This window comes from Rhinolophus sinicus, chromosome 16, assembly GCF_057876585.1.
Source record: "Rhinolophus sinicus isolate RSI-liver-muscle chromosome 16, RSI-T2T, whole genome shotgun sequence".
Classification (NCBI taxonomy): domain Eukaryota; kingdom Metazoa; phylum Chordata; class Mammalia; order Chiroptera; family Rhinolophidae; genus Rhinolophus; species Rhinolophus sinicus.
In genome coordinates, this window is record NC_142516.1 from 65,742,855 (window position 1) to 65,770,650 (window position 27,796).

The 27,796-nt window shown below is 40.8% G+C and overlaps 1 protein-coding gene and 1 long non-coding RNA gene across 19 annotated transcripts in view; one reads left to right on the forward strand and one right to left on the reverse strand.

Annotated features, from left to right (window-relative positions):
- Window positions 1-2,387: 2,387 nt before the first annotated feature.
- On the reverse strand, window positions 2,388-27,242 carry LOC109436478 (cyclin-dependent kinase inhibitor 2A-like). 8 transcript variants are annotated; one of them, XM_074330324.2, is made up of 3 exons: window positions 25,783-25,890; window positions 4,778-5,063; window positions 2,388-2,497 (listed from the first exon to the last, which is right to left on the reverse strand). In XM_074330324.2, exons 1-3 carry the CDS (start codon window positions 25,885-25,887, stop codon window positions 2,478-2,480), a joined length of 411 nt encoding a protein of 136 aa, XP_074186425.1. In that variant the 5' UTR covers window positions 25,888-25,890; the 3' UTR covers window positions 2,388-2,477. The 8 variants fall into 8 exon arrangements, with proteins under 8 accessions (XP_074186425.1, XP_019570624.2, XP_074186428.1 ...); XM_019715065.3 differs by having other exon boundaries at window positions 4,769-5,063; XM_074330327.2 differs by having other exon boundaries at window positions 25,795-25,889.
- The window catches only part of LOC109436481 (uncharacterized), a 59,824-nt gene continuing 58,001 nt past the window's right edge, over window positions 25,974-27,796 (forward strand). For 10 of the 11 annotated variants that reach the window (XR_012495691.2, XR_012495694.2, XR_012495692.2 and 7 more), the window contains exons 1-2: window positions 25,974-26,111; window positions 27,164-27,267. This is a non-coding gene — a long non-coding RNA (uncharacterized LOC109436481). Of the gene's footprint in view, window positions 26,112-26,423; window positions 26,572-27,163; window positions 27,268-27,796 lie in introns of those variants that run through there. The other variant, XR_012495697.2, reaches the window with a different exon arrangement.

A 27,796-nucleotide genomic window follows, 5' to 3' on the forward strand; every position in this document is an offset into this window, starting at 1 on the left:
AAAAGAAAACTACAGACCAATATCCCCTATGAATATAGATGCAAAAAATTCTTAACAAAATATTTGCAAACTTAATCCAGCAGAATGTTAAAAGGATACACACCATGACCAAGTGAGATTTATCCCATGAGTGCCAGGGATTCGCTATATGAAAATCAGTCAATGTAATATACCATATTAATAGAATGAAGGAAAAAAAACATGATCATCTCAACTGATGCACTAAAATAATTTGACAAAACCTAACACTGTTTCATGGTAAAAATATTTAATAAACTAGGAATAGACGAGAACTTCCTTAATCTGATTAAGAGCATTTATGAAAAAGAAAAACTACAGCTAACATCATATTCAATGATGATTCAAAAATTTCCCACTAAGATCAGAAACAAGACAAGAATGTCAGCTTTTGCTTCTACTCAAAATTCTATAAACAACATTGTCCTGAAAGTTCTAAGCAGAAGTTAGGCAAGAAAAAATGGAAAAGACTGAGTAAAACTATCCCTCTTTGCAGATGACATGATTTTATATATAGAAAATCCTAAACAATACACACACACACATGCACACACACACACACACACACACACAACTCTAGTAGGCTAATAAATAAATTCAGTGAACCTGCAGGATAAAAGATAAACACACAAAAATCAGTTGTGTTTCTATACACTAGTAATGCACAATCCAAAAAGGATGAACAATTCAATTTTCAGTAGCATCAAATGGGATAAAATACTTAGGAATCAATGTAACCAAGTAGTTGTGATACTTGTACGCTGAAAACTACAAAACATTGCTGGAATTAAAGAAGACCTAAATGAATGGAACGACATCCTATGTTCATGTTCATGGTTTGGAAGACTTAATAATATTATCAAGATGGCAATAGTACCCAAAGTGATCTACATATCAGTGTAATCCCTATGAAAAGCTCAATGGCTTTTTTTTTTTCAGAAATGAGACAAGTTGGTTCTAAAATTTATATGGAATTGCAACCCCAGATACAAAGTTGAAACCGATCAAAATAATTTTGTAAAAGAAAAAAGTTGGAGTACTCACACCTCTCGTTTTCAAAATATATTATAAAGCTACAGTAAGCAAAACTTTGAAACTGACATAAAGACACATATATTCTGGAGACTTCATATAAGTGGAATTATAAGCAGAATTATATGAAATTCTGAACATTTCATATGTGGAATCATACAATGCATCCGGAATAGGAAAATCCATAGAGACAAAAGGAGATTAGTGGTTGCCAGAGGCTGGGGTTAGGGAAGATTTAATGAGTATGGGGTCCCCTTTGAAAGTGATGAAAGTGTTTTGCAACTAGATAAATGGTGATGTTTGCACAATATTGTGAGTGTACTAAATGCCACTGAATTACACTTTAAAATAATTCATTTTATGTTACATGAATTGCACCTCAATAAAAAATGTCTAAGTAAACGGAAGTGTGGTGCCCTGGCATGGGAGGAGGCAGCCTGGCCTTTACCGCCCAGTTGAAGTTGGAGCCAGTCCCCGCAGCATCCCTGCTCTGGCAGAGAAGGGCCCAGCTGCTTTTAGTTTGGGTGGGGGTCCGCAGCTACTTCGAAGCCCGCTGGAGCCATTGCCGGCGGGTCCCAGAGCTTTGGGCCTGGTAAGGGGGATCAGTTCATGCAGGCCCCAAGGGGGCTGCAGAACGAAGCTCCGCTGTCGTGGGCCACCTACTAGCTGTGACGGCTTGGGTAAAATACCTAAACTTTCCAGGACTCGGATCCTGGAGCTGGATAAGTAACAGAAGGTCAAACGGGCGAGAGTCTGTCAATCGGAGGTTTCCCTTCGGATTGATGAAAGGTTTCCATTCATCACCTTTTACCCCATTTCATCAATCCTAAAACCCACCTTTTGACTTTTTATCATCTGAGATCCGGATGTGTCTTACAGCCCACGGTGTGTACTCATGCAGCAGCTCCCTTTATAAGAGGTACGCGAAACAACAGCGAGTCTCGGGAACAACCTGGTCTTCGATTCTATGAAAGTACGGAAAATTTCTAGTCATGTGTTTGTGTGTTTAATAGTTGATGTCTGTCTTACCTCACTGTACCCCTGGCACCATGGCATAATAGGTGCTCAATAAATGTTGACCAAATGAGCGAAGGAAAAAGCATTATTTAAAAACAAACAAAAACAACTGAGCCCTGGCTCTGACATTTACTGGTTATTTGACAAGAAACGCCATCTGCCCCATTTAAGCTTCGTTTTCCTAGTTCACAAAGTGTCTGTAAAAAACAACAGTGCCGGCAGGTGCGCGAGGCTCACAGAGGAAGTGCCTGCATACACGTGCTCTCAGAGCCTGAGTGTTCACTCCTGAAAACTCCAACCCAATGAAAAGGCAGGAACAGTGTTGTGTTTTTTTTTTTCTTTAATGCTTATAAATGAAAATGGTAAAGGAAAAGAAGATCTCTGTTTCTTCTCCGGTTCTCCATGATCTTCTAATGCATGGAGGGGTCTTCTGCAAATGGAAGAAAGCAAAAAGACATTAGAAATCAGAAATCAAAGATGTGAGACTCGTTCCTGTCTCCTTTTTTGCAGTCCTCCAGGTTTTCAGACACTTATGTACAAGGTTCTCTCATGTCTTCGCCTACACGCATCCTCCTCTCAATACCCACCAACCCTCAGCCCAAGGTCTGTCTGTCCATCCGGTGGGGATCCTGCCAGCAGCCTCCGCACTCCCGAGCTTCCCTGATCTCACAGAGCATCCACTGCTTCGCAGGCGGCTCCCGGCTAGCAGGCGGCTCCTGCGCTCCGGGCGGTGGGGGGGGGGGGGAGCTGGGCGTAGGGAGAGCGAGGCCCGCGAGAGGAAGAGCGGTATGTAAACGGTGCAGCGTGCTTGCCACATATAACGCCAGGCGCGGGGACATGCAGATGTCGCCTCGCCCTTCGCAAGTCCCAAAGCATCTCTTGCCCCTGAGGCTGGCGAGCGACTCAGCGAACTCGCACAATCAGTAGACACCTGATTAGGCGCGGCTGAGCAGTCGGGGCTGAGTACCATTGTCCTCCAGTACCATTGTCTTCCTCCCCAGGCCTCCTCTCTCAAACCAGCTGCTGGCTTCCTAATGGTTCAAATACCCTTTCTTTGACCTATATGGCCCTACAATTATCTGCCTCTGCCCTCCTCTCTGATCTCGCTGTGTACACGCTCCAGCCCGCCTTTTGATCCTCCTGACCTGCCACGTTCATTTCCGCAGCAGTCTTTGCACTTGAGAGTTTCTCTGCCTCTAGTGGCTAATCTCTTCTTATCAGCCAGGTTCTCGGACCACTCTAAGATCGCCTCCCCTCCTATTCACACTTCACTTTTACACATCACATTGATTTTTACAAATTCATTCCCTGAAAATACATTGTTATAATGTTTAAAGTCTATTTTCCAGAATGTAAGCTCTGTGAGGGCAGGACTCCTGTTTTGTGTCCCACCTAGAAAGGAGCTGATCACGTAGTAGGATCTTAGTTAAAGGGAGGAGGGAGGCAGGGAGAGAGGGAGGGAGGGAGGCAAGAAAGAAGGAAGGTCTTGGGTGCTTGGGTTACACATCTTAGGTTTGGTTATGAAGGGTTACTCAGTTTATTCATTTGCCTGGGGCCCAATTCAATCATCTAATTCTGTTCACAGCCCGGTGATTGGTCCCTCGTCCTACGCCATGTCCCGGACGCAAGCTTCAATTGGAGGAGCAAGAAGGTGGGCAGGCTAAAGGAGATTGTCCTCCCCCTCACATCGAGGCGCCGCGCTCATTGCACTCCCAGCGGAGGGCTCAGAGCGAACCTCTCCACCCTGTCCTCCCAGGCTCCACTAAGGCCCAGGGAACCTAGTGCCCCAGCTCTGAGCCCAAATAGGATAGATTTCATTATCTGCAAAGTCATGGTTTACCTTAAATATTCGCGTTCATCTCGTTTATTGCTTTATTTATATATTTTTTATAAAATGGTTCCTCCAGAAAAAGTCAGAGTAAGGTTTGTGCTTTAGCCAGAAAGAAGTGGAGGTGGGGAAATGGAGCCGAGGGAAAAGAAGGCTTTGTGGTCCTAGGCAAGAAGAACCACGTATCCATCTCCCTCCTAAAGCGATCTCTCCGCAGAAACCGAAAGCTTAAGAGAGCGAAAAGCTTAAGAAAGGGTCTCTGTTTCCCAGAGCGTGCAGTATATTCCAGGGTGCAGACTGCGAGGGTAGATGAAGTCTCCATCCCAGATTCCCTCAGTACCCCCTTGGGAGAGCTCTGGAAAACCCCACCGCACATAGCGACGGATTTAGTAGAATTTTGCAATAGCGCTAGGAATGACAGATCTCTGCCAGGTGATGCCCTGCGCAACTGGTTTTGGAAATCGCAGGGGTTGGTCCAACAATCTAGGTAAGCTAATAGGGAAACTAAGGGCCGTTGAATGGATGCGGCTGGCCAGCTAGTTTGGAGGAAGAGGGGCCACTAGACCTCTAGCCTTAAGTCTTCAATGCTCCAGTCTAGGTCTGGAGCTGTGGGGAGGGCGAGTGTTTAAGGGGTGGGGAGGAGCGTTGATGGGGTGGGCTTTGACATGTTGAAGTCCATCTCAGGCTATTTCCTGTCCGCAGCCCTGCAGAGGCAACCGATCGGGATACGGGGTTGTCCCATTGGCGGGCAGTGTATAAGCTGAGGCTAGACACAAGATTCTGCTTTCCTGGGGTCACCTTTCTCTTCTGCAAAAGGAGTGCCCTGGGCTGAGGAAGCTCTCTGAGTTCAAATTCTGACATTGGCCACCTCACCTGATTTACCTGTATGGTCGTGGCCACCGCCTTCGGTACCCCCTGCGGCCTCACGCAGGTACCGGGCAACATGGCGGTGGCCCCGCTCCTCAGCCAGGTCCACGGGCAGGCGACCCCTGGCATCGCGCACATCCAGCCGCGCCCCCGCTTGGTGCAGCACAACCAGCGTGTCCAGGAAGCCTTCCCGGGCGGCGTCGTGCACCGGCCGGGTGAGGGTAATGGGGTCTGCGCAGTTGGGGTCCGCGCCGTGGAGCAGCAGCAGCTCCGCCACGCGGGCGCTGCCCATCATCATGACCTGCGGGAGAGAGCAGAGCGGTCAGGGCGAGGGCAGGCAGCAGGGACAGGATTAAGTAATTTAAAGAAACTATAAAGTCGCTCCCCGGTGCAGACACCCGTACAAACTCATAGATGTCTAGTTACTCTTTATTTGCTTTCAGTTACTCTCTTAGCCCGTTTTCCTACCCATTCTACTTTTCTGTACACATTGAATTCCCATTATATTCTCCAACCTTTTGCAGAGTTTCAGCCACACATAGAACACTGCCAGAGGCACAGACAACGGCAAAAGATAAAGAGTGAGGGACAAACTTGCTTTTACTGCAGCCTAAGCTACTGTATATTCCCCCTCGTTTTGATATGAAATTATGTAAGGCCCAGAGATTTTGTATGGATCAGTGCTGTATATTCAAGCCCAGAACATGGTAATTGTTAAAAAGCAGGAGAAAAACAAAAGCCCACTTAATTCTTGAAAAACTTTAAACAACCCTTAGCTCCCCAGAATATTAAACTTCAAATTCTTTAAGTATAAAATGAAGTTTGTCTAACCAGCCCTAATTTTTTTTTCCTGTGGCAAGCTAAATAATGTCCCCCAAAGATGTCCACTTCCTAACACCGGAAAGCTGTGCATATATTACCTTACATGGCAAAAGGGACTTTACAGATGTGATTAAATTAAGGATTTGAGGTAGATTAACTTAAAATGTCAGGGTGGGCCCATCGTAACGACAAGTTACCTTATAAGAGATGCATAGTCAAGAGACGATGGTATAAGAATGAAAGCAGAGATCAGAGAGAAGATTCAGGGTCATGAACCAAGGAAAGTTGATGGTCACTAGAAGCTGGAAAAGGCAAGTAAATGGATGATCTTTTAGAACTTCCAAAAGAAGTGCAGCCCTGTGAATCCATTTTAGACTTCGGACCTCCAGAACTGTCTTCACAAAATACATTTATGTTGGTTTAAGTCACTAAATCTGCGGTAATTTGTTATGGCAGAAACAGGAAGCTAAGGCATTTCTCCAATTTTTATTCTGAGAGTTCACTAAACAGGAGGCCCTGACCTCATTTGGGTCCTAATCATCTTTGAAACAAAGCCATTATCAAAGTGTCTGCAATCAGAGAGACTTTACAATTTGAGTGTGGGTGGTAGACAATTATTTTTTTAGGGTAAGCGTTATTTGGTTATATTAGCTGGAAAATGGTGACTGTATAAAAAAGAATTACTTATTTTAGTGAAATTCTGTATTAAACATGAATTAATTCGTCCAAACCGAGGAACCATAATAAGTTATACTGTCCTGGAGAAAGTGAAAATGATCTAATTTTCAAAAAGACAGAGAAAATATAAGTGAACCAAATTACAGCTCCAAAAAGAAAGAAAAACTATTGCAGTGCCTTAGAACAATGCGCTGTTTTAAAATAAAAACTGGGAAAGCTTTCATACTAACTACATTTATCCAATGAATTCCTTAATCATTTAACTGGTTTTAAACATTTTTATTATATATTAGTATTAAAGGCTGGACAGTAACCTAACATTTAAATATCTAAATCATAATAGCAGAAGCAAAAAATAAATAAATAAACCAGTTAAACGAATATTTGTAGGGTGCTTAAATCCATTTGATAATACATTAAATTTAATTTAGTAATTTGAATTGTTCTATAAATATTGCTATATTAAACACAAAGTTGATTAGGGTTCTACACCAAAATCTTGCCTTTTTTTCTTCTATGTTCTTTTCCCCCCTATTAAAAGAAGTTAAAACTAGTTATCCAACATCTTTTTTTCTTTTTGTATTTAAACAAACAAGGTCTCTTCTAACATATTCCAGAACTCCATCGCCAAACTCCCAGTTTTCAGGATGGTGGTGATATTTTTAGAGACATCAAATTACTGGATCATGCATGCATTATTTTTAAAGGGGTCATGCTTTTCATCTACAACCACTCAATCTCTCCAGTCTCAAATTCTCTCCACACTTTAAATCCCAAATAATCTCAAGTTATAAGGCATTTTCATTTCATTTTTATATCTGTATTTTAAAGTGTATGAAAAATTTCCTATGTAACAGTTTCAGGAAAGGAAAATTTACTTTGGAAGTTTGTGAAGTTCCAAGTAGAGCTACTTTCCTTTGTCTTGTTATGCTGGAGTTTTTGAAATATGAATTTACTTCATATAAATTTTATTTTTCAAAATCAAAATCATTGTCAACACTGGGAATAAAACTAGGATGATGACTGCCAGGAATAAATTGTTTTTAGCCTGAGATTTAGAAAGTTAGTGACGGCAAAGAGCAAAAACCTGAACCGCTCCTACCCCCTTTCCTCCCCCTCCCCCCACACAAATACTGGAGTGGGGAGAGAAGAAATAACATTTCTTAATGAGGAACTGAAAACTCCATTCCAAATACGTTAATCAAGTAAGTTAACAATAACAATAATAATAGGAGATATCCCTAAAATGATAAATAAAATGATGTTATTTCAGGCGAGGTTACACTAATGTTTTTCTTCATATATGTCTGCATTTCCTAAATTCTTACAAGCATATATTACAAAACAAGCATATATTTTCCTTATTCAGTTAAAATAAAAAAACAAACACATTAGGTAGTTGCTCCTGAATAATTTTAATTGATATTTATTCCAACATACACAGCTGTAGATTTCCACTGAAATTCCCTCCTCGGGTGTAAGAGGATCATCAGTTCTATTCGAGGCCTTTGAATTCAGCCCTAAGTGAGCCCAGCAAATCTTTAAAAGCTTGCGTTTTACACCACACGTTTGTAAATTTTGTATCTGATAAAGAATATACCTCGGTCTCTAGGAACACAAATAGGTTGTCTCTTCTAGATCTTCACACCGTGCTAGGGATGGGCACCCTTTGTGCTTCCTCATTCCTCCCTTGGCCTCGTGAGCCCCCAGGGCTTTGCCAAGAGAAATCTCCGGCGCCAAAGTCTATCTAAAAACTCCCCAGAATGTCACCCCTTTACGGAGAATCGAAACGCTCACCTGATTCCTTCCGATCCCTTTGTAAACCTGGTTCCCCAAAGCCGCCCGCCACCCCTCCTACCGCGGCAAACCTGCTCGCCCACCTGAATGGGGGTCCGACCGTGAATGTTGGGTGCATTGGGTGGTACCCCCGCCTGGAGCAGCGCCAGCACCTCATTCGCGCGGCCCCGGGCGGCGGCGGTCGCCAGCAAGTCGGACGAGGGCTCCATGCTGCTGGGTAACACTAACACCCTTGCGCGCTTTCTTCCACCCTCCGCCGCGCGGCCCAGCCTCTGGCCGCCAGCCCGCCCCTCCTCTTTCCCCCCCTCGGCGCTGGCGGACTCTTCCTGCCGAGGCTTTCTCCCCACCGCAAAGCGACTGTGTCCTCCGAAGAGGCGCTTTTCACTCTGAACAAGCTGCGAATGCAACACCCCTGAAGTCGCCCCACTTGGGGCGTCCGCTGTCACGTGTGAACAGCTCGCCCGCCCGTGTGCCAACCGGAAGCAGCCCGTGTACCAACCGGCAGAGCCCGACGGTGCTGTGCCCAGACGGTGCTGTGGCTGCCTGGCACCTATCCTCACCCCCACCCCCTGCAACCCCCCCCTGCACTTCCGGCACGGCAAAAGAGGCGCGCGCGGGTCTCAGGGCTAGTCCACTCGACTCAAGGGAAATTTCTCTCCCATTTCCTTCTTCCGATGGATGACACCGCTAGCAATACCGTGCTGCACAGGATTCCTAACTGCCAAGTTCGAACCAGGCCAAGTACTGCTTCCTCTTTTATCAGAAGAAAGGGGCGCTTTCTCTTGGCAAGAGCCCTGTCAAGGCTCTGTACCACTCGTACAACTACGAGCTTACCCTTCTTTTAGAGTACATCCCTCTCCACCGCTCTATACTTGGGCTTTGCGCGCTGGGTCTGCCACGCCAGAAATCCCCGCTCGAACGTTCGTTTTGGAGATTGCCCGCGCCCTCCCTCCCCCCCCCCTTCCTCCCCACCTACACACGTGTAAAGCGGAGGACAAAGGAGAAGGTTTCCCAGACTGTTCAATGCCTGGTACTGCTGCCTAGTAAAAGGGCTGGTCCCAGAAGATAAGGTCTATTTAACAGGGATGGTGGGCATTTCTGCCTATAAGCAGACAGGAAAGTGGCGAGGGAGTCATTGTACTGATAGACACCGTTCTAAATAATTCTTCCTAGACCAGAAAAAGTGTTCAGTGCTGTAGCTGCAGAGTCCGCCGGCTCCTCTCCCGACCCCCCACACCTCTCCTTCCTATTGGAAAAACCTCACAATTTTCTTGGCTATAAAATGGAGAGCTAAGAGTGCTCCCTACTTCATAGGGCTGTTGTGTATGTTAAATGAATTGATGTACATACGAGGTGTGATTTAAAAAAAATACAATGTATGTTTAAATAAAAAAAAATTATTGCAGTAAAGTATACATTGCCATTAATCCCCCATTACTCTCCCTTGCTTCAAACGCACTTATCCCATCATACTTGCCACTTTCTGAAGCCATTCTGGAAGTCCTCTTCCGTGAGTATCTTTAGTTGCGTAGTTGTGGCTGCCTCCATGTCCTGAATCAATTCAAAATGTTTACCTTTCATGGTCATTTTGACTTTGGGGAAGAGCCAGAAGTCGCAGGGTGCCAGATCCGGTGAATACGGTGGATAAGGACACACCATAATGTTTTAATTTGACAGAAACTGCCATACCAGAAGCGATGGGTGACACGGTGCGCTGTCATGATGGAGGATGAAGACACTCAGGAAAGAGGACTTCCAGAACTGCTTCACAAAGTGGTATGAACGATGGGATAAGTGTTCGAAGTGAGGGGGAGTCTTTTGCAGGGGATTAATGGCAATGTGTCTTTTACTGTAATCATTTTTATTTAAACATTCACCACATGTTTTGATCACACCTGGCATAAGCATTCAGAACAGTGCCACGCATCCTAAGCTAATACCTGCCAGCTCTTAAATGATCCATTTTGAGGATTCCCTTGCAATCTTGTGAGGCACAGAGAAGAAAATGCTTTGGATAGAATTATCAATGTGCTATTCAAAGGGGAGGCCACGAAGACCTTAATCACTGAAGAGATAGTGGACACCTTCCACCACCACCCTCATAGTTAATGAAAAGTTAAACAGAACTAGGTGTGTAACAAGTAAAAGAAAATCTAACAAAGTTTCCATTTTTCCTGTGGTTATTAGTTTTATGCTTTTAAAAATAAGTACTTTTTTTTAAAAAAAATTGGATTGCTCAGGCTTTGCTGATGCCTTAAGCCGGTGATTAATCTGCCTACTAGCTAAACCAGCTCTGTTTAAAAGTTATGTTTCAATCTCTATTTAACTTCTCTTGAAGACCCAGAATACCTGAACGGTTAGCTCAGGCAAAGCATGAAGTTTTAAAAATGATACCAATTGGTGGTTGTGGCCTGGGACAGTTGATGAGGAATGATGTTTTGGATAACTTTCTTTATAAATGGAGGAACTATTTGAAAAGTAAAGGCAGGACAGAATGCAGCTCTACAGATGGCTCAGAAAAAATGATTCAAGTAAGCAGCTTCCTGCTGATGCAGTGGGATCTGAGAAAACGTGAAGAGGTATTTCTCACAGCCCAGACCACAACTACACAGAATCACCAGAATCTTTAAACCTGCACATTCTCGAGAGCTACAGTGTAAGAATCTGCAGCTTTTACAAGTTTCCCAGGGGATTTTTAAATACATCAGAGCCGACAACTAGACTTTTTTTTTCTTTTTCTTGTATGTTCTAAAAGAATTTTGAAAAACTAGATATTGTTTCATAAGTGTTTAGGTTGACATCTAAAGCTTTTTATTGCAAGTTTAAGTAGTTACAAAAACATAATTTCTGGTGTTTTCTAATATTGACATTTATTTATAAAATAAATCTTTTATATCACATTAAAAATAGTAAATAAAATGATGCCAATTAATGGTGACACTTACGGGATGTCAAATTTGTTATAAAAATCCACAATGCATTAGTAGGGCTATCTATCTATATTTTCCTCCAGGCACCTCTCAATTATTTGTGCAACAACGGTGTGGAAAATTCAAACTGTGGTAGACAACAGAAAAATTTTTTAACTAGCTAAATGTCTGATGGTGGAGGGGAAATAGTGGTTGTGGTGATGGGAGGAAGGAATAGATGTCTCTTGTAATATGTCTAACTTTTAGACCAATATTAAAATTAGTTTCCATCACTAAAATAATGACTTTTAGTTTTGGGGCAGGGAGAATAGGCCTCTTTGAGAATCAGCTGAAAGCTGTAGACCTTCTCCTCCAAAAATGAAATATGCAACAATTTTTAAAAATTGTATTCATGTGCACTTGTATTTCTCAATATAACTTTCAGGGAATTCAGAAATTTCTCTTAAATGATGCCAATTAATGGTGACACTTATGGGAATGTCAAATTTGTTATAAAAATCCACAATGCATTAGTAGGGCTATCTATCTATATTTTCCTCCAGGCACCTCTCAATTATTTGTGCAACAATCGTGTGGAAAATTCAAACTGTGGTAGACAACAGAAAAATTTTTTAACTAGCTAAACGTCTGATGGTGGAGGGGAAATAGTGGTTATGGTGATGGGAGGGAGGAATAGATTTCTCTTGTAATATGTCTAACTTTTAGACCAATATTCAACTCAACTATGGATTCCTACATAAAAAACTCTTTAAACTCTTGTGCAATATGTTGGACTGTTGTTCAAGGATATGGGTGATGGAACCACCTAAAACATCCCTTGGATATATTATTTACAGGCATGTGTAAAGTGCAATTATAATATATTTTGTGGGTTGATAAAATGATGTATATCAAAGAGCTTTTTTAAAAAAAATTTTTCAAAGACCTTTTTAAACTCTAAACTTTGTTGGTTGTTGTTATCATCCCCAAACTTTTCTTCTTCTCTGAGATCATGGTCTTATTTAGGTATGCGCTGCATTGGCAGTTTTGAAAATCTATACTATGAAATTTAAACCTGTCTCAATTCTGATCAGCCTTTTGAGAAAAAAGATTACCACTTATTCATTCATTCAACAAGCTCAGGGTAGAGCATGTTGGGAGTGTACAGTGGGGGAGGTGTTAAACATTTGGGCTCTAGAATTGGACTGCCTGAGTTCAAACCTAGACTTTTGACTTAATTGATCTATGACTTTGAACAAAGTTATTGAATGTACCTGGGCCTCAGTTTTCTCATTTGTATAACTGGGAAAATAGTATTTGCCTCAAACAGTTGTTGTAGGGATTAAATGAGGCATTACAGGTAATGTCCACAGAAGAGAAAAGGGAAGTAGAGAGCATGATACAAGAAAAGGAAAAGGGAACGAGAGTCATTCTGGTGGCTTAGGCAAAGGCTCCATGGATGCTGAAAGCTGAAAGCTGACATCCAAGAAAGGTGTAGGAGTATAAAGATATAAAAGAAGGAGAAAGATATTTGAGGCAGAGGTGAGAGCATGTGCAAAGGCAAAGAAGTTTGGGAATGCCTGAAATAATTCACTGGGATGTATGCTGAGAAGCTGTAAAAATAAACTTCTGGAAGAACAGCCTGCAAAGGAGCCTCAAAGGACTGCTCACATTGGCAGAAGAAAAACCAGGAGTGAATGAGATGGCAAGGAAGTGGGGACACAGTGTGTAGACTACTCTTGCACAGCTTTGCTGCGATAGTTCAAGGTGAAGTATAGTGAAGGGAGGCATAGGGAAGGTGGAAGAGCCCTGAGCACACAAAATACCCTGAAGGGAAAATGCCTGCTGAAGAGGACAGCTAAAAGAGAAAAAAGGAATTCAGGTCACAGGTAAGATAGGCTGTTTCTGAGGACTCAAGGTCCCTAAAAAGTCAGGATGAAATAGAATACACGACATAGGGAGTGGTCATAGATTTGGACTCAGGAGATAACACCAGGTTTGAAAAAGGAGAAAAGGTCAGGGCAGGGAGGACGTTGAAGCACTTTCTTCCATGAACAAAGAGGCTGACTTGTTTGCAGTGGGGATAAATAAGATGGTGGGTTAGGAAGTGAGAGTGGTGAAGGTTTCGTATATTTGTTATGACAAAAGAAGGATGGGCTGAGAAAGACTCAAGGAAGATTTTCCATCAGTCTGGAGAACCCAGCTAAGAGTGGAGATCATGACACAATAGGGACACCTGAATATGTTATTAAACTAAAGAAAATCTTACAGTGATGCTATTCCAGAAACCCTACAAATCAAAGAATAGCAATTCTAGATGTGAATATTAATTCAAAACATCACCAGAAAGATATTTGAGAAGACAGCATTCTGAAACTAGATTCTAGTTCTGACAAAGCATTGAAGAATTGTCAAGGAATGATATGAATGGTATGCAAACATATTATAAGCAACATTATTTTATTGGGAAAAGGTGTTGGAGAAATAGCTCTGGATTGGGACCAACTGACACAGTCCTGATGTATCTAATGAACAGTTTTTTGACTGTAAAATCTTTTGAGACTATTTTTAGCTTCAATGTCCATATTTTTAAAATGGGTTCTCTAGCTTGCTCTATCCTTTATACCGCATGAAGTTATTATATCAAGTGAGGCACACACAAATGCCATTTTAAAAGCATGCATCTCTTCCCCATATTCAATATTAGTATTGTTATTCAATAATTGTTAAAAAATATAGTTAAAAATAAAATATACATAGAATACTCTGGAAAGATACACAAAAGTCCATAAATGTGGAGAGAGGAAATGAGAAATTGGGAGGGCCTGAGACTTTCTTTTCACATCTGCAACTTGTATTGTTTGAATTTTGTACTATATGTATACATTAGCCATTCCAATTAATTAAATAAACATTAATTTATTAGACAAATAAAAGTTGCTTTTATGAAATCATTCACAACTTTATGTGATAAACAGTAACTGAGTACTTACTATATGTCAGGCACTTGGCTTTAAGTTGTGGGTCTTTAGTCAAGCGGGTGTACTGGTAACAACCATCAACATATTTGTTTCTCTGGAGAAGGAAAGTGGTCTTGAATTGGGATGCGCCCTTGAGAGGAGCCTACGTTAACAGTATAGGAGAAGGAAGATGCATTCTGACAACTGACATCTCAGGCCTGTGTTACCAGGAAAAAGACATTGTCTTTCAGGGTCTAGAAAGGATCTCACAATTAAGAAGAGCTCCTTAGGAAACAGCGTCTCAGAACGAGGTATGCACCCTGTAATGGCTGGGCTAAGCCTGAATAGATGGGTCTGGGATAGAATGCTGGGTACAGTAGAGTATTATTCAAAGACTAAGGCAATGGAAAGGTAATTTCAACCATCCCTTTTAATTTAGAAAGAGTTAATAAAGTAAGGAAAAGAGGACCCCAGCCAAGATCCCCCACCTACTTTATTACCTTGAGCAAGTGATACTTTATTTTGGCTTCACTGTCCCCATCTACGAAGTCGGCATAACAACAATTGTGCCTCAGGAGATTCTTTGTTCAGCCAAGTAAAGCACCCCTGTGTAAGAATTCTGAGGGCTCAGTGTCCCATCTGGGTATTTTTTTTTCCCACTGTGGGTATTTTTAATGGGGAAAAAGGACTTTCTTCGGTGAAAAATGGCAAAGAATGCCAGGTCTTCCTTTAATTATTTATTTTTCCACAAGAAGAAAAGGTAGCTTTAGCATGAAAGGGAGACCTCTGAGAAAACAGAGCAGACCTCTGAACAGGTTTGTAAGCACAGGGAATCGGTCCCACCATGAGATCTATGGAAAATTCAAGATGGAGGAACCTTCCATCTCCCTTTTACTAGTCTCTATTTAAATTAAATATAGCACAACTATTGAGTGCCTGCTATGAGTAAGGCACTCTTTTAGGGAATCTCTGACATCTTCGTGCCCTCAGAGTTACCGCAAAATTTCTCTTCCTGCTCAAACAGGATTTTGGCAAGGAGCACAAAATTCAAAATGACTTATTATACACCTGTATCACAATTATTGGTAAGTACCAATTTTTCAATCTTAGTTTCCAAAGCATTAACTGGGTATAGAATCTGCAGTATCTATCATCATCTCCCCAAGATCATTTTGAGGATATCTTAGAAGTGCATTACATGTTATATAGCAGATGTCTTTTCTAAGTTGTATGCAAAACAGATGTAATTTTAATTCTATGTAAGGAGTTTATTAAAAGTATCTCTAGAGTGGGCTCTTGTGGAATGAGGAATCTGTGCAGCCCATAGAAACAATCACTTCCTAATCAACGGTTTTGTAAATGTCTGCTTTTGTATATTGAGAAGTTTCTTATGGTGAATTACTTGTATTTATTTGTAGCAATTTGGCCAGCTGAAAAAACTAAAAGATTAGCACAGTATGTGTGTATAGCTATATATCTATATATGTGTACATATATCTATATATAGCTATATAATCTATACTATGTATTTGTGTATATATAATTTGTTTACATGGACAGATATTGAGAATTAGCCTCATATGAGAAACAAAATAAGTAATAAGGCATATAATTAGAGGAGAGACCGACAGAAATAGAGACAATAGGAAATTTGCTCAAAGTTGCCAAGAAAATCATAATGGATACCATTTACTGACACCCAACTATATGAGAAGCATTAAATAGATTTATAGATAGCATTCCTAATCCCACAACTGTAGGATAGAGAATATTATCCTTCCTTCATAAATCATAAAAAAAAGAAGCCCAGAGTACTTAAGTAACAATACACAAGGAGGAGGAATTTAAACTTTGAGGTTCCCAGTTCTGTCTGAGAGTCCTATTATTTTCTCAGTGGATTGATTTGTATAGTACATGGTGGCAACTCAGCAATCCTTACTTTCTTTGAAAACTGTGCCTTCAAACAGGTTGCAAATCCTGGACCAAAGTGACAAGATCTTCACTTTTGGGAAGGACTGTGCTTCTGAGTGATTATTCTGGGGGTAATAATGCAAAGAATGATAGAAATTTGGATCTTGAAGTCCCCTCAAAGTCACTTAACCAGGTCCCATGATTTTTGAATGATTTTTTCCTGAATATAGTTCACATATGTTAAAAATTTTTTTTAAAAAAGAAATGAACTGCATAAGGACAAAATACACTACACAGAAACAACTGTTAACAATTTGAAATATTTCCTCTTTTTTTTCTTGCTCAGTTCTTGTGAATATAATACAATTACGAAATGAGTTTTTCCTCTTATTTATCATTAAAGAATTTTCCCAAATTCTTCAAAATCACTTCATAGACACTGCTTTTTAACAGCTAAACACATTCCATTGAAAAAATGTTATAGTTTATTTAATGATATCCTTGTTGTCAAATATTTATGGTGTTTCTAATTAATATAATAAACAGTTTTGCAGTTTTTCAAAGAGTATAAGGCTCTTGACAAACATTGCAAAAATTGCTTCCCAACAAGCTACCCCCTTGATTTATGGATAAGAAAATGAGGGGAGGTACACTGCCATATTTATTCAGTTAATAAATGTTTGCTGCAAATCTTGAACTCAGTTCTCTCTCCATATTCTTTCTATGGTTACAGCTGCTTACTCTGACTTGAACAGACATGGTTTGTGAGAATGTTAACCATATCTGTAATAATAATCCTAGAGGAGACACAAATGCAGTATGGGCAATGGGACAATCCCTGTCTTTATACTCAGACCTGATCCCTCACATACCAGCTGTGAAGGCTTGAATAAATTATGGAAACTTTCTGAGTCTCCATTTCCTCACCTGTCAAAATGGGGAAAATAAAACTTACCTCATTAGGGTACATAAGGAACAAAGGATGTCAGATATGTAAAAATCTAGGCACACAGTAGGCTTGCTATACAGAGAACTTACTTTTTTTTTTAAGAATAGATATGACATTTACTATCATGTTATTCATTTAGGCCATCAAAGTCAATTTCCTCTTGAGTATTTTTTTTGTTCATTATCGCACATTCTGGCAGGTATCTGTGGTTAGGACAAGCAAACTCCCTTCTAAAAGGTGTGATTAATACTGTCTTCTTTGAATTCTAACCCCCCTGAAAACAGAGCTTCTTTGTAATAAAGTTGATTGTTATAACAAAAGAACTTCCAGTAAAACCTTCATTAAATCATGGGAAGTGACAATGAAGTGTGTCACGGCTCAATGTTTCCTCTGAATTTACTGCCACTCACCACCCCTCCTTAGTGTGCAGTTCAAGTTGGAGGTACAATGGGGAAACTATAGGCAAAACTGAAGAATTATAAAGTTTACTTTCTCTAAACCTCTATTCCCAACCTCCTCTTTTCTCTCCTTAATGGGACAGATTTTCTCTTTGCAAACACACATTACCCTCTTAATTGCTAATCATAAACACATATAATATTCCATTTTGCTTATGCTGCTGATGCATGTATGTGCTATTAGAATGCAAAGATAGTATTGATACCCACAGAGAAGTAATATTGTGTTCAGTTTTCACTGCTGGGGATGGGAGTGGAGTATTTATGGTTGATTTGGTATAACAATAATTAAGAATATTCTAATTTCAGTATTGAAATTGAAAGTAGTCTGCCTTCTCGGGGCTCTATAGTCTTAGTGTTATGTTTTTTGTGTGGGACCACTCTTCCTTAAGTTACATTCTTCACATAATATGTGATTAAACTCTTCTGGAAGAAATTAACTTCCTAATACTACATATCAACCCTGAATAAATAAAAAATGTTTCCTAGTCATGTTTTAGCACCTTTAACTTGCAGATTTAATATTTCCACTCATGCTTTCCTTTGAGTCTCTGGGTTGAGGGTATAGTTTTATAATTTTATTTCTGATGGTTAAGATTATAACTTCTAGATTTCATTTATTTCATCTTAAGATTTTTATTAAAATATAGTTAACATACAATATTATATTAGTTTCTGGTGTACCTAGACTTCACTTATTTTAAAAGACAATGACAACAGAATACACTTTATGTTTACTTTGCACCAATTTTATATACCTAAGTCAATTTTGCCGTAAGGAAGTATAATTAATATTTAATAATTTTTGTCTTTTTGATAGCCTAGTAAATGTAAATAAAAATAGTTGAAGGTTACCTTTTAAGGCGGACATTTTGAAGATTTTGAGGATGACTTTAATGTTTCTGACCCTCTTTCCTTCTAACACACACACGCATGCGTGCACTTTTTATATGAAAGAATTTCTAGGAAATTCCAGACTAAAAGTATTGATCTAGATATTCAGACTGCAGCAACTGTTCTGAAGGAATTAAAAGTCCATTACTTCCAGAAATTATTATTCTGGGCTATTGCATTTTTTTTTTTTTGATAAATGAAAGGCAGGTTAATACCTTCCTTCAGTTTCTAAAACTAATTTGATTTCTTAGAAAATGAGTTCATGAATATTTTAATATCTATTTAATAATTATGAATACTAGAAGAGTTTAAAGTAACACTGTAAAGACCATCCTCTAGGGCTTCTGTAAATGTGTGGGTAAAAAAAATAGGCAAATTTACACTAATTTTTACCTGACACGCTAAGAATATGGCTGGGATTTGAATAAATAAATAATTTTTTATTATGATATGTATATTCTTTAAAATGGAGTTCAGGAATTTCTAGCTACTCTGAATAATTAAATTCTAATTAAGTAGGCATTTACTGTAAAAGTAAACTAATGTTCTTTAAAGGGCATAATTTAGGCACTTTAACAATAACTGACAAATGTATTTCAATTGAAAGTTTACAATGTATCTTTACATATCCTATTTTATCTTGTTCTTATTAGATGAATACTACAGGGTATCATCTCAGGTTTACAGATGAGAAAATGAAAGCACTGAGAATTTTAAGTACATAGTCTGAATACCACACAACTAGTAAGTGAAGGGAACAGAATCTAAAAATCAAGGTCATATATTCTAAGAAAGTAACCTTTTTGTTTCATCCTGCAAGTGATTCCTGTGGTCACGCATAGGTTTCCCATTGATTGTTCTTAAATCAAAGTGGGGACAAGTATTTTATGTTTAATCAGCAAGGGATTTTTGAACTTGTTTTATTCTGGGCAAGAAATAGGTTTCTGAAAGAAGTTAATCTCCTTGTTTTGTTGTGTAATTCAGTGGCTTTTAGAGCCTAGAAGGATTTCAGTTATTACATTGACTTCCATTTTCATTCATTCAATCAATGTATGTTTACTGGAACTTATGGGGCTAATGCTGAGTCAAACAGAAATACAAAGGAGTTCAGCAAGTTACAAAACAACAGTTAACTAGAAGAAATGTAGTCCTTGAAATTGGTAAGTAGGGCACTTGGTTTAGAAGCACAATGACTTTTAGCAGACCATGCAGCAACTTATCTGAGCCTCAGTCTCCAGTCTATGAGATAACAAATAAAATCCCCAAAACATAATGACAATGTGACAATTAAATGAGATAACGTAAGTTGATGTGCTCTATTATAATTATTTTGAAGGAAAAGAGAAAGCAAACTTGACCATATGCCTTTGAAAGAAAGTTTCATCAAGCTTCTTTTAGAAATCATACATTACATAAAATATATTAAACTTCAACTACTCAGCATGTAAACTGAATGGAGTAAAATTCAGTGTCTCATGTTGTATAGACATTTAATAATTATTTTAAAGTTAAAATATACTATTTGACAGGGTGGAAAGATTTGCAATTGGGGGGAGTTACTGTTGTTTGGATAGTTGCTGTTTCTTTAAATTGGGTGAAAGAATTGTACAGTTGCTGAGTCAGATGACCTGGCAGCCTAAGCAAAGCAGAGCAAGAAAATGGTGGCACTCAAAAAAAAAAAAAAAAAAAAAAAAAAAAGCAAAACAAGCTTTCCCCCCTAATACATCAGCAAAGTAACTGATGTAACATTAAACAAATTGCATTTAAAAGCAGAAAAATTATGATTATAATTTGGAAGGCACAGTATTTTAGTTTTTCTTGAGATTGCAAATTATTTTCAGCTTACTTTACTTATGTGTATTTCCCCTTTTGTAAGTGTACTTTTACAGACACAAAGATCCATAATTTGGTCCATAAGTACTTTATTCTGTTATGGCTATATTTTACCTTGACCTAAAATATAATTTAAAGCTGTGAAACACTTCCCTGTTTTGTTTTTCCTTTCTAACTTTAGGTTGCCATGTTTACCAGCTTGACTCTTGGTTTGGATAAAAACATGAAATTAAACTACTTATTACTTATTGGTCTATCTATCTAGCACCGTTCATCCTATGTAAACAGAAATAAGGGTATATAGTGTTTCAAAAAGATAAGATATAAATGTCTTACATGGAAATTTTCTGTTCAGTGCTACAAGCCTTAACACATAAGTATATCCTATTACAGCATTCTTCCCAAAATATGTTCTGATAGTAAAAATCAGGCATCTAAGAGATAATCTTTTCCAGTTCAGATGAAGGCTCACATATTAATAAAGGCTGTCCTTCATTTGGTAAAATAGCTTTTTCTAATTACTTAGACTCTCAGTGTCTTCCCTGAAACCCAAAGTGTGATTGATTAATCCTAAAATTTCAGATCTTATCTAAAGGCCTGGACCTGGATTTATAAATGAATAAATAAACAAACAAACAAGCAAAAATAAGGTTAAAAGTAATGTTGAACATATTTGTCAAATGGTGCTCCAATAAGCCATCTATAACAGAATTTTTCTCAAGTGCTTATTTAAAATCTCAATGATTGGAACCCACAGCAAAAGTGTTGAATTTTCTGGGAATGAGTCTCAGAGTGTGTATTTTAAACAGCAACGTTGATAATGATCCTTCTGAAAACCTTTGCCTTCTGACTTCTCATAATTCTTGTGCTTAAACTAAGAAAGGAAAGGCATATTTAGTTACTCCACTGCACGAATTTAGTTTCAGTTTGCTTAAGAGGTTACATATCTTTGTTCATACAGTTCTGAACCTCTACAAACCCTTTCTTCTCTTAAAAAAATAATTCCTATTGGCTTTGCAACCATTTACATAAATTGACTTTTTTGTTTGTTTGTTTGCTTGAAGGTGAAGGGGGAAAACAGAGCTAGTTGAAGAAGAATTTAAAAAATCATTTGTGATAAAATGTTCATGTTTTCATGAACAAAGCCATTATGTTATTTATAATATGAAAAACAAAAATCAACTTATTCTTTTTCTAAGGACCTCTGAGGCACTGGAATTTTAAATTTTTTTGTTGATTGCTTTAATTTTTTTCCCTTTTATTACTTCTTTCTGATTATGTAATTTTGTCCAACTACAACAGTCAGTCTAAGGCTCATAAAATAAATAACTTCACTGACAAGCAGAGATTTTCTTCAATCCTCCCTTCTTTAAAAAACAAATGCTATTAACACGTAGTAAATTCAGCGATTTCCAGTACAGATGGGAGTGCTGAAATACCATGAATTAGGATGTGGGGAATCTGTGGAGGTCCCAAATTGGTAGGCATTTTCTAAAATGGAACAGAGCCTTTAAACAACCTTCCTTCCCCTACCGAACAAAGCCTTCATTTACTCCCAAGATCTTCTCCATCCGTTGGCTTATTGTCACAGAAGTTGGTCTTGTTAATAGTATTTAGAGTTTTTTTATTCTAATAACTGATTTCATTTTGAATGATTTAACTGAGGGGGAGGGAAGTTTTCAAACAGGAGGAAGGCTGCTCTATAAGAAGAAAACAGTTGGGAGACATCACTGGAAAAACATTATTCTCCATACTATCTTGCAACCCAGACAGAGATACAGAGGATGAGGCCTTTTAACACTCTGGTGGCCACCTGGCATGGAAGGGCATGGAACAGCCTTCCAGTCTTGGAAGTGCCCTTTGCCCATGGTTTCTCAGAGGGAACCTAACCCACTCTGCCCCCTCCCCTCCAGAAAATAGGCCTAGCCAATTTTAAGCCGGGGAGGTGACCTAGAGATGTCTGCTGCCAGAGATGTCTCCTGTGTCCCTAGCACCCTTCCTGACTCCGTAAGACGCACTCAGACTCTGCCTACCGCCACTCCCTTTTTCACCTACTGAAGCCCCAGTCTTGCTCTACATATTAACCCCTGGTCTGTAATGACTGTTATTTTGATCAAACTTTACCTGTGGAAATAGTGTGAGTGAGGGGAGAAGCCCAGAGGAGGATATAAGTAAAAGTGGGGAGTTTGTGGAGTGGGGTGATAAGTGGGCCAGCGTCCAAACTCTCGCTGGAGAGTCCTATCCCACCTGCCAATTAAACCTCCAGGATATGCATGGTTTCTAGGAATTAGGTCGGTCCAGGAGAGTGATGGGAGCTGGCAGGTGGGGAAGGTGAGGAAGGCGGGGTCCACCGAGTAGCTTGAGTGTCACTCCCTACTGCGGGCTCTCTCTGGGGTCCCGGGGACTCCCATCGCAACTCTAGCCCAGCTCTCCGATACCGGAGCCCCAGCCTGAAGTTATCTGAAAAGAACTTGTGAGGAGTCCCGAGAAGGGGGTACGTGCTGAGACCAGAGGCCTACTCTTCCCCAGGTGTCTTGGAAATAGGTATAGCTACGTATTTATCTCACATTTACCATTTACTGAAAAGCGAACTACGTTGCGAATAGGCACAGGGAGGTTTAAAGCGGGGGCAAAGTGAGATTGTTATGCTTCTCCAAAAGGACGAAAGGGTTTAAAATTGTAAAAACACTGCCAAATAGTCAGCCTTCCGTTAAGAAAGTTTTTTTGAGATGATATGAAATTAATTTAGCAACAGGAGTTATTCACATGTTGAGAAAATGGTTTAGCGTAACTCTACCATGATGGTTAGTAGTGATGAAATAATATGTAATTAGCAGACATGTAAAATATTGCGGGAATTGATAGCAATAGGCTACATATACCATTGTTATTTTAGGAAGACAGTGGAATTTTTTAAATTCAAGTCTTCAAAAAAGTAAATAAATGCCTTGATTTCTGAAAGGGTTATTATTGTTCATTTAGAACGTAATACAATCTCGAGATCATGTACACATTGGGAATAATGGTTTATGCTAACTGTATAGTGCTTACCTTGAGAAAATACCATGTTACAGAGGGAAAAAATCCTAAGAGTTTCCAAACAGTATTAAACAATTAATTTCATAAAGATACAACTATTTTGTTAACAAGCCAAGGTAGAAGTAACACATCAATTAATGTAATTCATCAGGCATGTGTATATAACAAACTAGTAATGTGGAATTTTATTATATACATTTTTCAGTCATACAAAAATAAAAAGTCAGAGTGAATGTATTTGCAGAAACTGAAAATATGTTAACACCTCACATACTTGCATTAATATTAAATAATTCATACAAGTTATTTTTAAGCATTGTAGCTCTCATAAGAATTGTATGAATCCCAACATAATTACCTGCTATACAGATTCTTAAATCAATATAATCATAGACATAACATATACACTAATGTGAAATATATGATTACTTATCATTTATAATTAATACTTCCAGATGTTTATATATATACGCATAATTTCACATATGAAGTTGGAGAATTGCACATATTTTCAAGACATATTATATCTAAGTCATGTGTTCTGTCTTTAAATATTTGCTGAAAATTAGGCTTTTCATAGTTTTAAATAACTTTATACATCATTCCTGAAAATTGACTTATTCCTAAATAAAAAGAAATAAATAGCTACTTTCAATGGACCTATCATTTTAATATTTTTAACATTTCATACAATAAGTGCACTATAAAATAAATATTTTCTCTAACTTAAAGTAGTCACAATATTGTATTGTATACTCCTAAAATAGAAAACACATAATTATAGTATTTACACAGATTAAAAATTTTAATTTTGTTACTATAGATTTCTGGTACAACCTAGTAATTTAAATAAAATAGCTTTATATAGAGAGTAATATTAACAACTGTGATGTTAAAAAGACATATCATAGTAGCTAAATGTTTGCTGGTACGAATAAAGCACCATTAAAAAAACCAACAAGATCACACTATGAAATCATTACAAGCTCCTGCTACAGATTCTTTAAACAACTGAACTTTCATAACAATATGAAAAAATGTAATATACCCTATACATCATTTTTAGACTTTTGCCAGCAGAAATTGAGGCATCTAATTAAACACTGGTGGTTTTAACAGTTTTACATTTACATGTCAATAAACTTACTGACGTTAGAATAAAAAAGTAATTACCCCTCTGCTGGCCTCTGCATTTTCAAAACATATATTCCAGAGGAAATGATGCACTAAGAAAGGTCACAAAAATTAAGCCTCATTAAATTGTTTTTAGACTAATTATCCAAGTTCTAATAGGATTCTGAATATTGTAAATATAGATGCATATATTTCCCATTATTCTGGACATAGGAAATTACACTGACTGCATCAAGATTTATCTGATGTGAAGACAAAACTACCCATTCTGTTTTTCAAGAAGTAGGCCTCATTTTTAAAAAAAGTGTTCATTGTGGCCTGAGATGATTAAAACATTGTTTGAGATACCTCAGACTACCTTCTGCTAAACATAATGGCCATTGTCCCGGGAAATTTGAATCTGTCCGCCAAGTAAGAAACCTCCAGCTCACCACGAAAACCCAGCTCTGCAAAATCTCCTTTTAGCAGTTACTGATCCTTCGATCAATATTATTATTTCGGGAAGTCAGGCGATGTGCAACTACTGGAAGAAGAGATTTACTCGGCAAAAATACTGGGGAGAAAAAAAGGCGGCCTCCAGAAAACTGACCGTTAGTAATACTCGCCCCCAGGGCGAAATAAAGTGCCTTACAAATACACCTTGTGTATTTCACGATGTGTGTGTGTCTGTGTGTGTGGGGGGTGAGGTGTGGTGTGGTGTGTGTGTGTGTGTGTGTGTGTGTGTGGTGTGTGTGTGTGGGGGGGTATTTACTGACTGTCCCACCCAGGCAATCCAGGAATACTTCTAACGCGGGTTTGGAATCTCCAGGTTACCCCAGAGTTTCACAGGGTTTAAGGAGGTGTGTGAAGGGGCTCCGTACCCAACATATTGGGAGAACCTCACATCTAAGTAAGTGTAACCCGTATGGAAAGAGACTGGAATAGAGCCTTCACACCCATAAGATGATACAGCTGTGTAGTAAATCACACCAAACAAAATCATCTAAGGGCCGACTGCTCCCGGGACTTTGCGAGGCCTTTCCTACCTGGTCTTCCAGGACGCCGCGGCTGCGCTCTGGGATGGCTCCTCACTAGCGTCAGCACGGAGGCCACAACGTCGAGCACACTCGGCGCTGCCCACTGACCCGCGGGCAACACGATGTGTACCTCGAAAGCCCTCACTTGAGGCGGGCGCCGCGCGCGCCGAATCCTCACAACTACTACAAACGTGCCCACCACGTCCATGCTCTGTGGAGCTGCGCGGGCACTGCGCCTCCTTTTACACCAGAGGTAAGCAGCGTCCTGCCCGTCCCCCAGTTGCAAATTGAGACCCACGCGTTTCGGAGGCTCCCATCCCCGCCCCGCAGGCGCGCACCCGCGCTCCCTGCGCGCGCCCGCTCGCCCCAGACCTCCCGAGATCTCTGAACCGCTCGGTGCCCGGCGTACGCAGGAAAGGCGGGCCGAGGCGCCCGGAGGGCGGTAAGCGCGCCCGCGGCTAGCGCCCTAGGTTCCCCTCCCCCACCTCCTCTTTCCCGCCTCTCCGCGCCCCCCCCCCCCGCTCCCCCCACCCGCTCGGCGCGGGCGCCCCACGCGGTGACAGCTCCTGGGCCTGACGCCAGACGCATCTCCAGCAGCCCGCCCCCTCAATGTCTGTCACCTGACTTGTTACCAGCAGCGAACCACAGTGCTTCCGCGGCTTCTGCTCCCCGCTGTCCTGTCTCCCTTCTTTTATTCCTCGCGTCCCTTGCTGAGGATCTTCCATTTCTCCAAACTGGATTAAAACGAGGAAAAGAAAGAAAGAAAAGTCATGTCATTGCTGTACCGCCATTCAGAAGGCTGGATGTCAGTTTTGAAAGAAATGGCGCTATGCTCGTCTTCTAGATTTAGGAAACCAGCGAAATAAAAGCCGCTGCACACGGCCGATGCGATATCTGGACACTGTGCGGCGCTGGCGCCGCGGGAGCTACGGGCCCGGCGCCTGACAAGGTAGGCGGAGCCGATCCCCAACCCGGGGGTCCCTGCTTGGTCTGGGAGCCCCTTCCCCTCCCTGCGCTCGGCGTTGCCAAGGATGCCGGGTGGACCGAGAATCGGTCATTTCACCCGGCAGTTTTTTATTTTCGGTTTTAACCTCTGAGCATCTTCCTCTTTCCTGTCGCCCCGGCGCTCCCCTCCCCCATGGGATGCTCCCCCGCCTCTCCCCGCGTTCTGGTTCTCCCGCCCGCAGCCCTGCTCAGCCTCCTCCTCCTGCCGCCCGGTGCTCTGACACCCTTGCCTCTCACTGCCGGACTCCTCAGAGTGCTCCCTGTTCCCTCTGCTCCCCTCCTGCCCCTCCCCATCTCTTCTAACACATCACTTTCTTTCTGGAATCCTCCCCCATCCCTTCCTCAGCGTGGTCCACTCTGAGCAAGGAAAGCGGGGGAAGGAAAGGAAGCGGCATAAAGGAGGGGTGAGTCGAGGACGCGGAGGCGGCCTGAGGGCTTGGAGGAGCCGGGCTCCAGAGCGCAGTGTGGCGGGTCCCGGCTCTCTTGTTGAACGGAGCTCGGTTGCGGGCTCGCCAGCTTCCGGAGGCGGGAAGTCGAGCCCAGGACGCCGTTTGCAGACGGGAGGTGCTGACCCGGTGCCCCAACCTCTGGGCCTGCAGTCAGTCGCTATCGGCCCAGAGGCTCGCGGGCTGGAGGAGAGGCCTGGCCGGCCGGGCGTGTAGGAGAGGATGTGAGACTAGGCCAGCCTTCGGAGCCTAAAAGGTGGCCCGCCTCTCCGTGGCTTCTTCCACATGTGCCCGGGCCTAGTGGCCTAGCTGCAGAAGGAGATCCAGGGCTCTCAGACGAGGAGGAAAGTGAGGCTTGGATTGTCCAAGCCACCTACTGTATCTGAGAGGCCAGGTTTAGCGGCAGGTTTCTTTCACTTCGATCCCTCACCTCAGGACGTAGCCGCCTAACCGCCTGCTTGGATGAGGTCAGAGTTAGAGACTAGTTTTAAATAGCTACTTAAAACGTCTCTCTAGATCGTTACAACTGCACCTCTCCCCTCTCCTGTAGGATTTCCTCAGAATTTTCCGGAACGCCGTGCTCCGTGCTGAGGCTACTTACCACTCCTGTGTCTAGAGTGAATGAATGCTCTTTCTCGCTCTTCGAAAGGCCAGGTCTGTGTTCAGGTCTCTCTGAAGTGTCTTTGCTCAGCGTCTGTTCCTTTTTCAGACGCCATCAGAGCTGCGTGTTTTTTACATATTGCACTTTGCATACAGAAATTATCTGGATCTGCCTCTCACAGTAGTATGCAAACTGCATGGAAGCCAGATCCTGTTTTGTCTTACACCACACCCATGAGCCCCCACCTAAAAAAAAAAATCATACATAGGAGAGATGGACTATTGAAAACATACAATTGTAATGAGGGAATTTCACTTTATAGCGAACGGAGGAGGGGCATTTTAGGGAACAGGTAGTTCAGAGAAAATATCCTGAAGGAAAAATGATGCCCAATTCTGGCACAGTATCATTTAAGGACCCTGGAGAAGTGAAAGAGTGAAGGGTTCTCCTGGGCTCACAGCAGGGTGATTAGCTGTAGCAATAAACCCCTGGTGGTTGAGGGCGAGAAGACCTGTATTACATCTCTTGAAATTATTAGGGTTCTCCAGAGAAGCAGAACCAATAGGATGTATGTGTATCCGT

Excerpts from the sequence above, each read along its gene's own strand:
- LOC109436478 (XM_088793222.1), bottom strand. The coding sequence starts at position 8,268 with ATGGAGCCCTCGTCCGACTTGCTGGCGACCGCCGCCGCCCGGGGCCGC. Across the intron at positions 5,064-8,142 it reads ACGGTCGGACCCCCATTCAG|GTCATGATGATGGGCAGCGC; the intron begins GTGGGCGAGCAG and ends TCTCTCCCGCAG.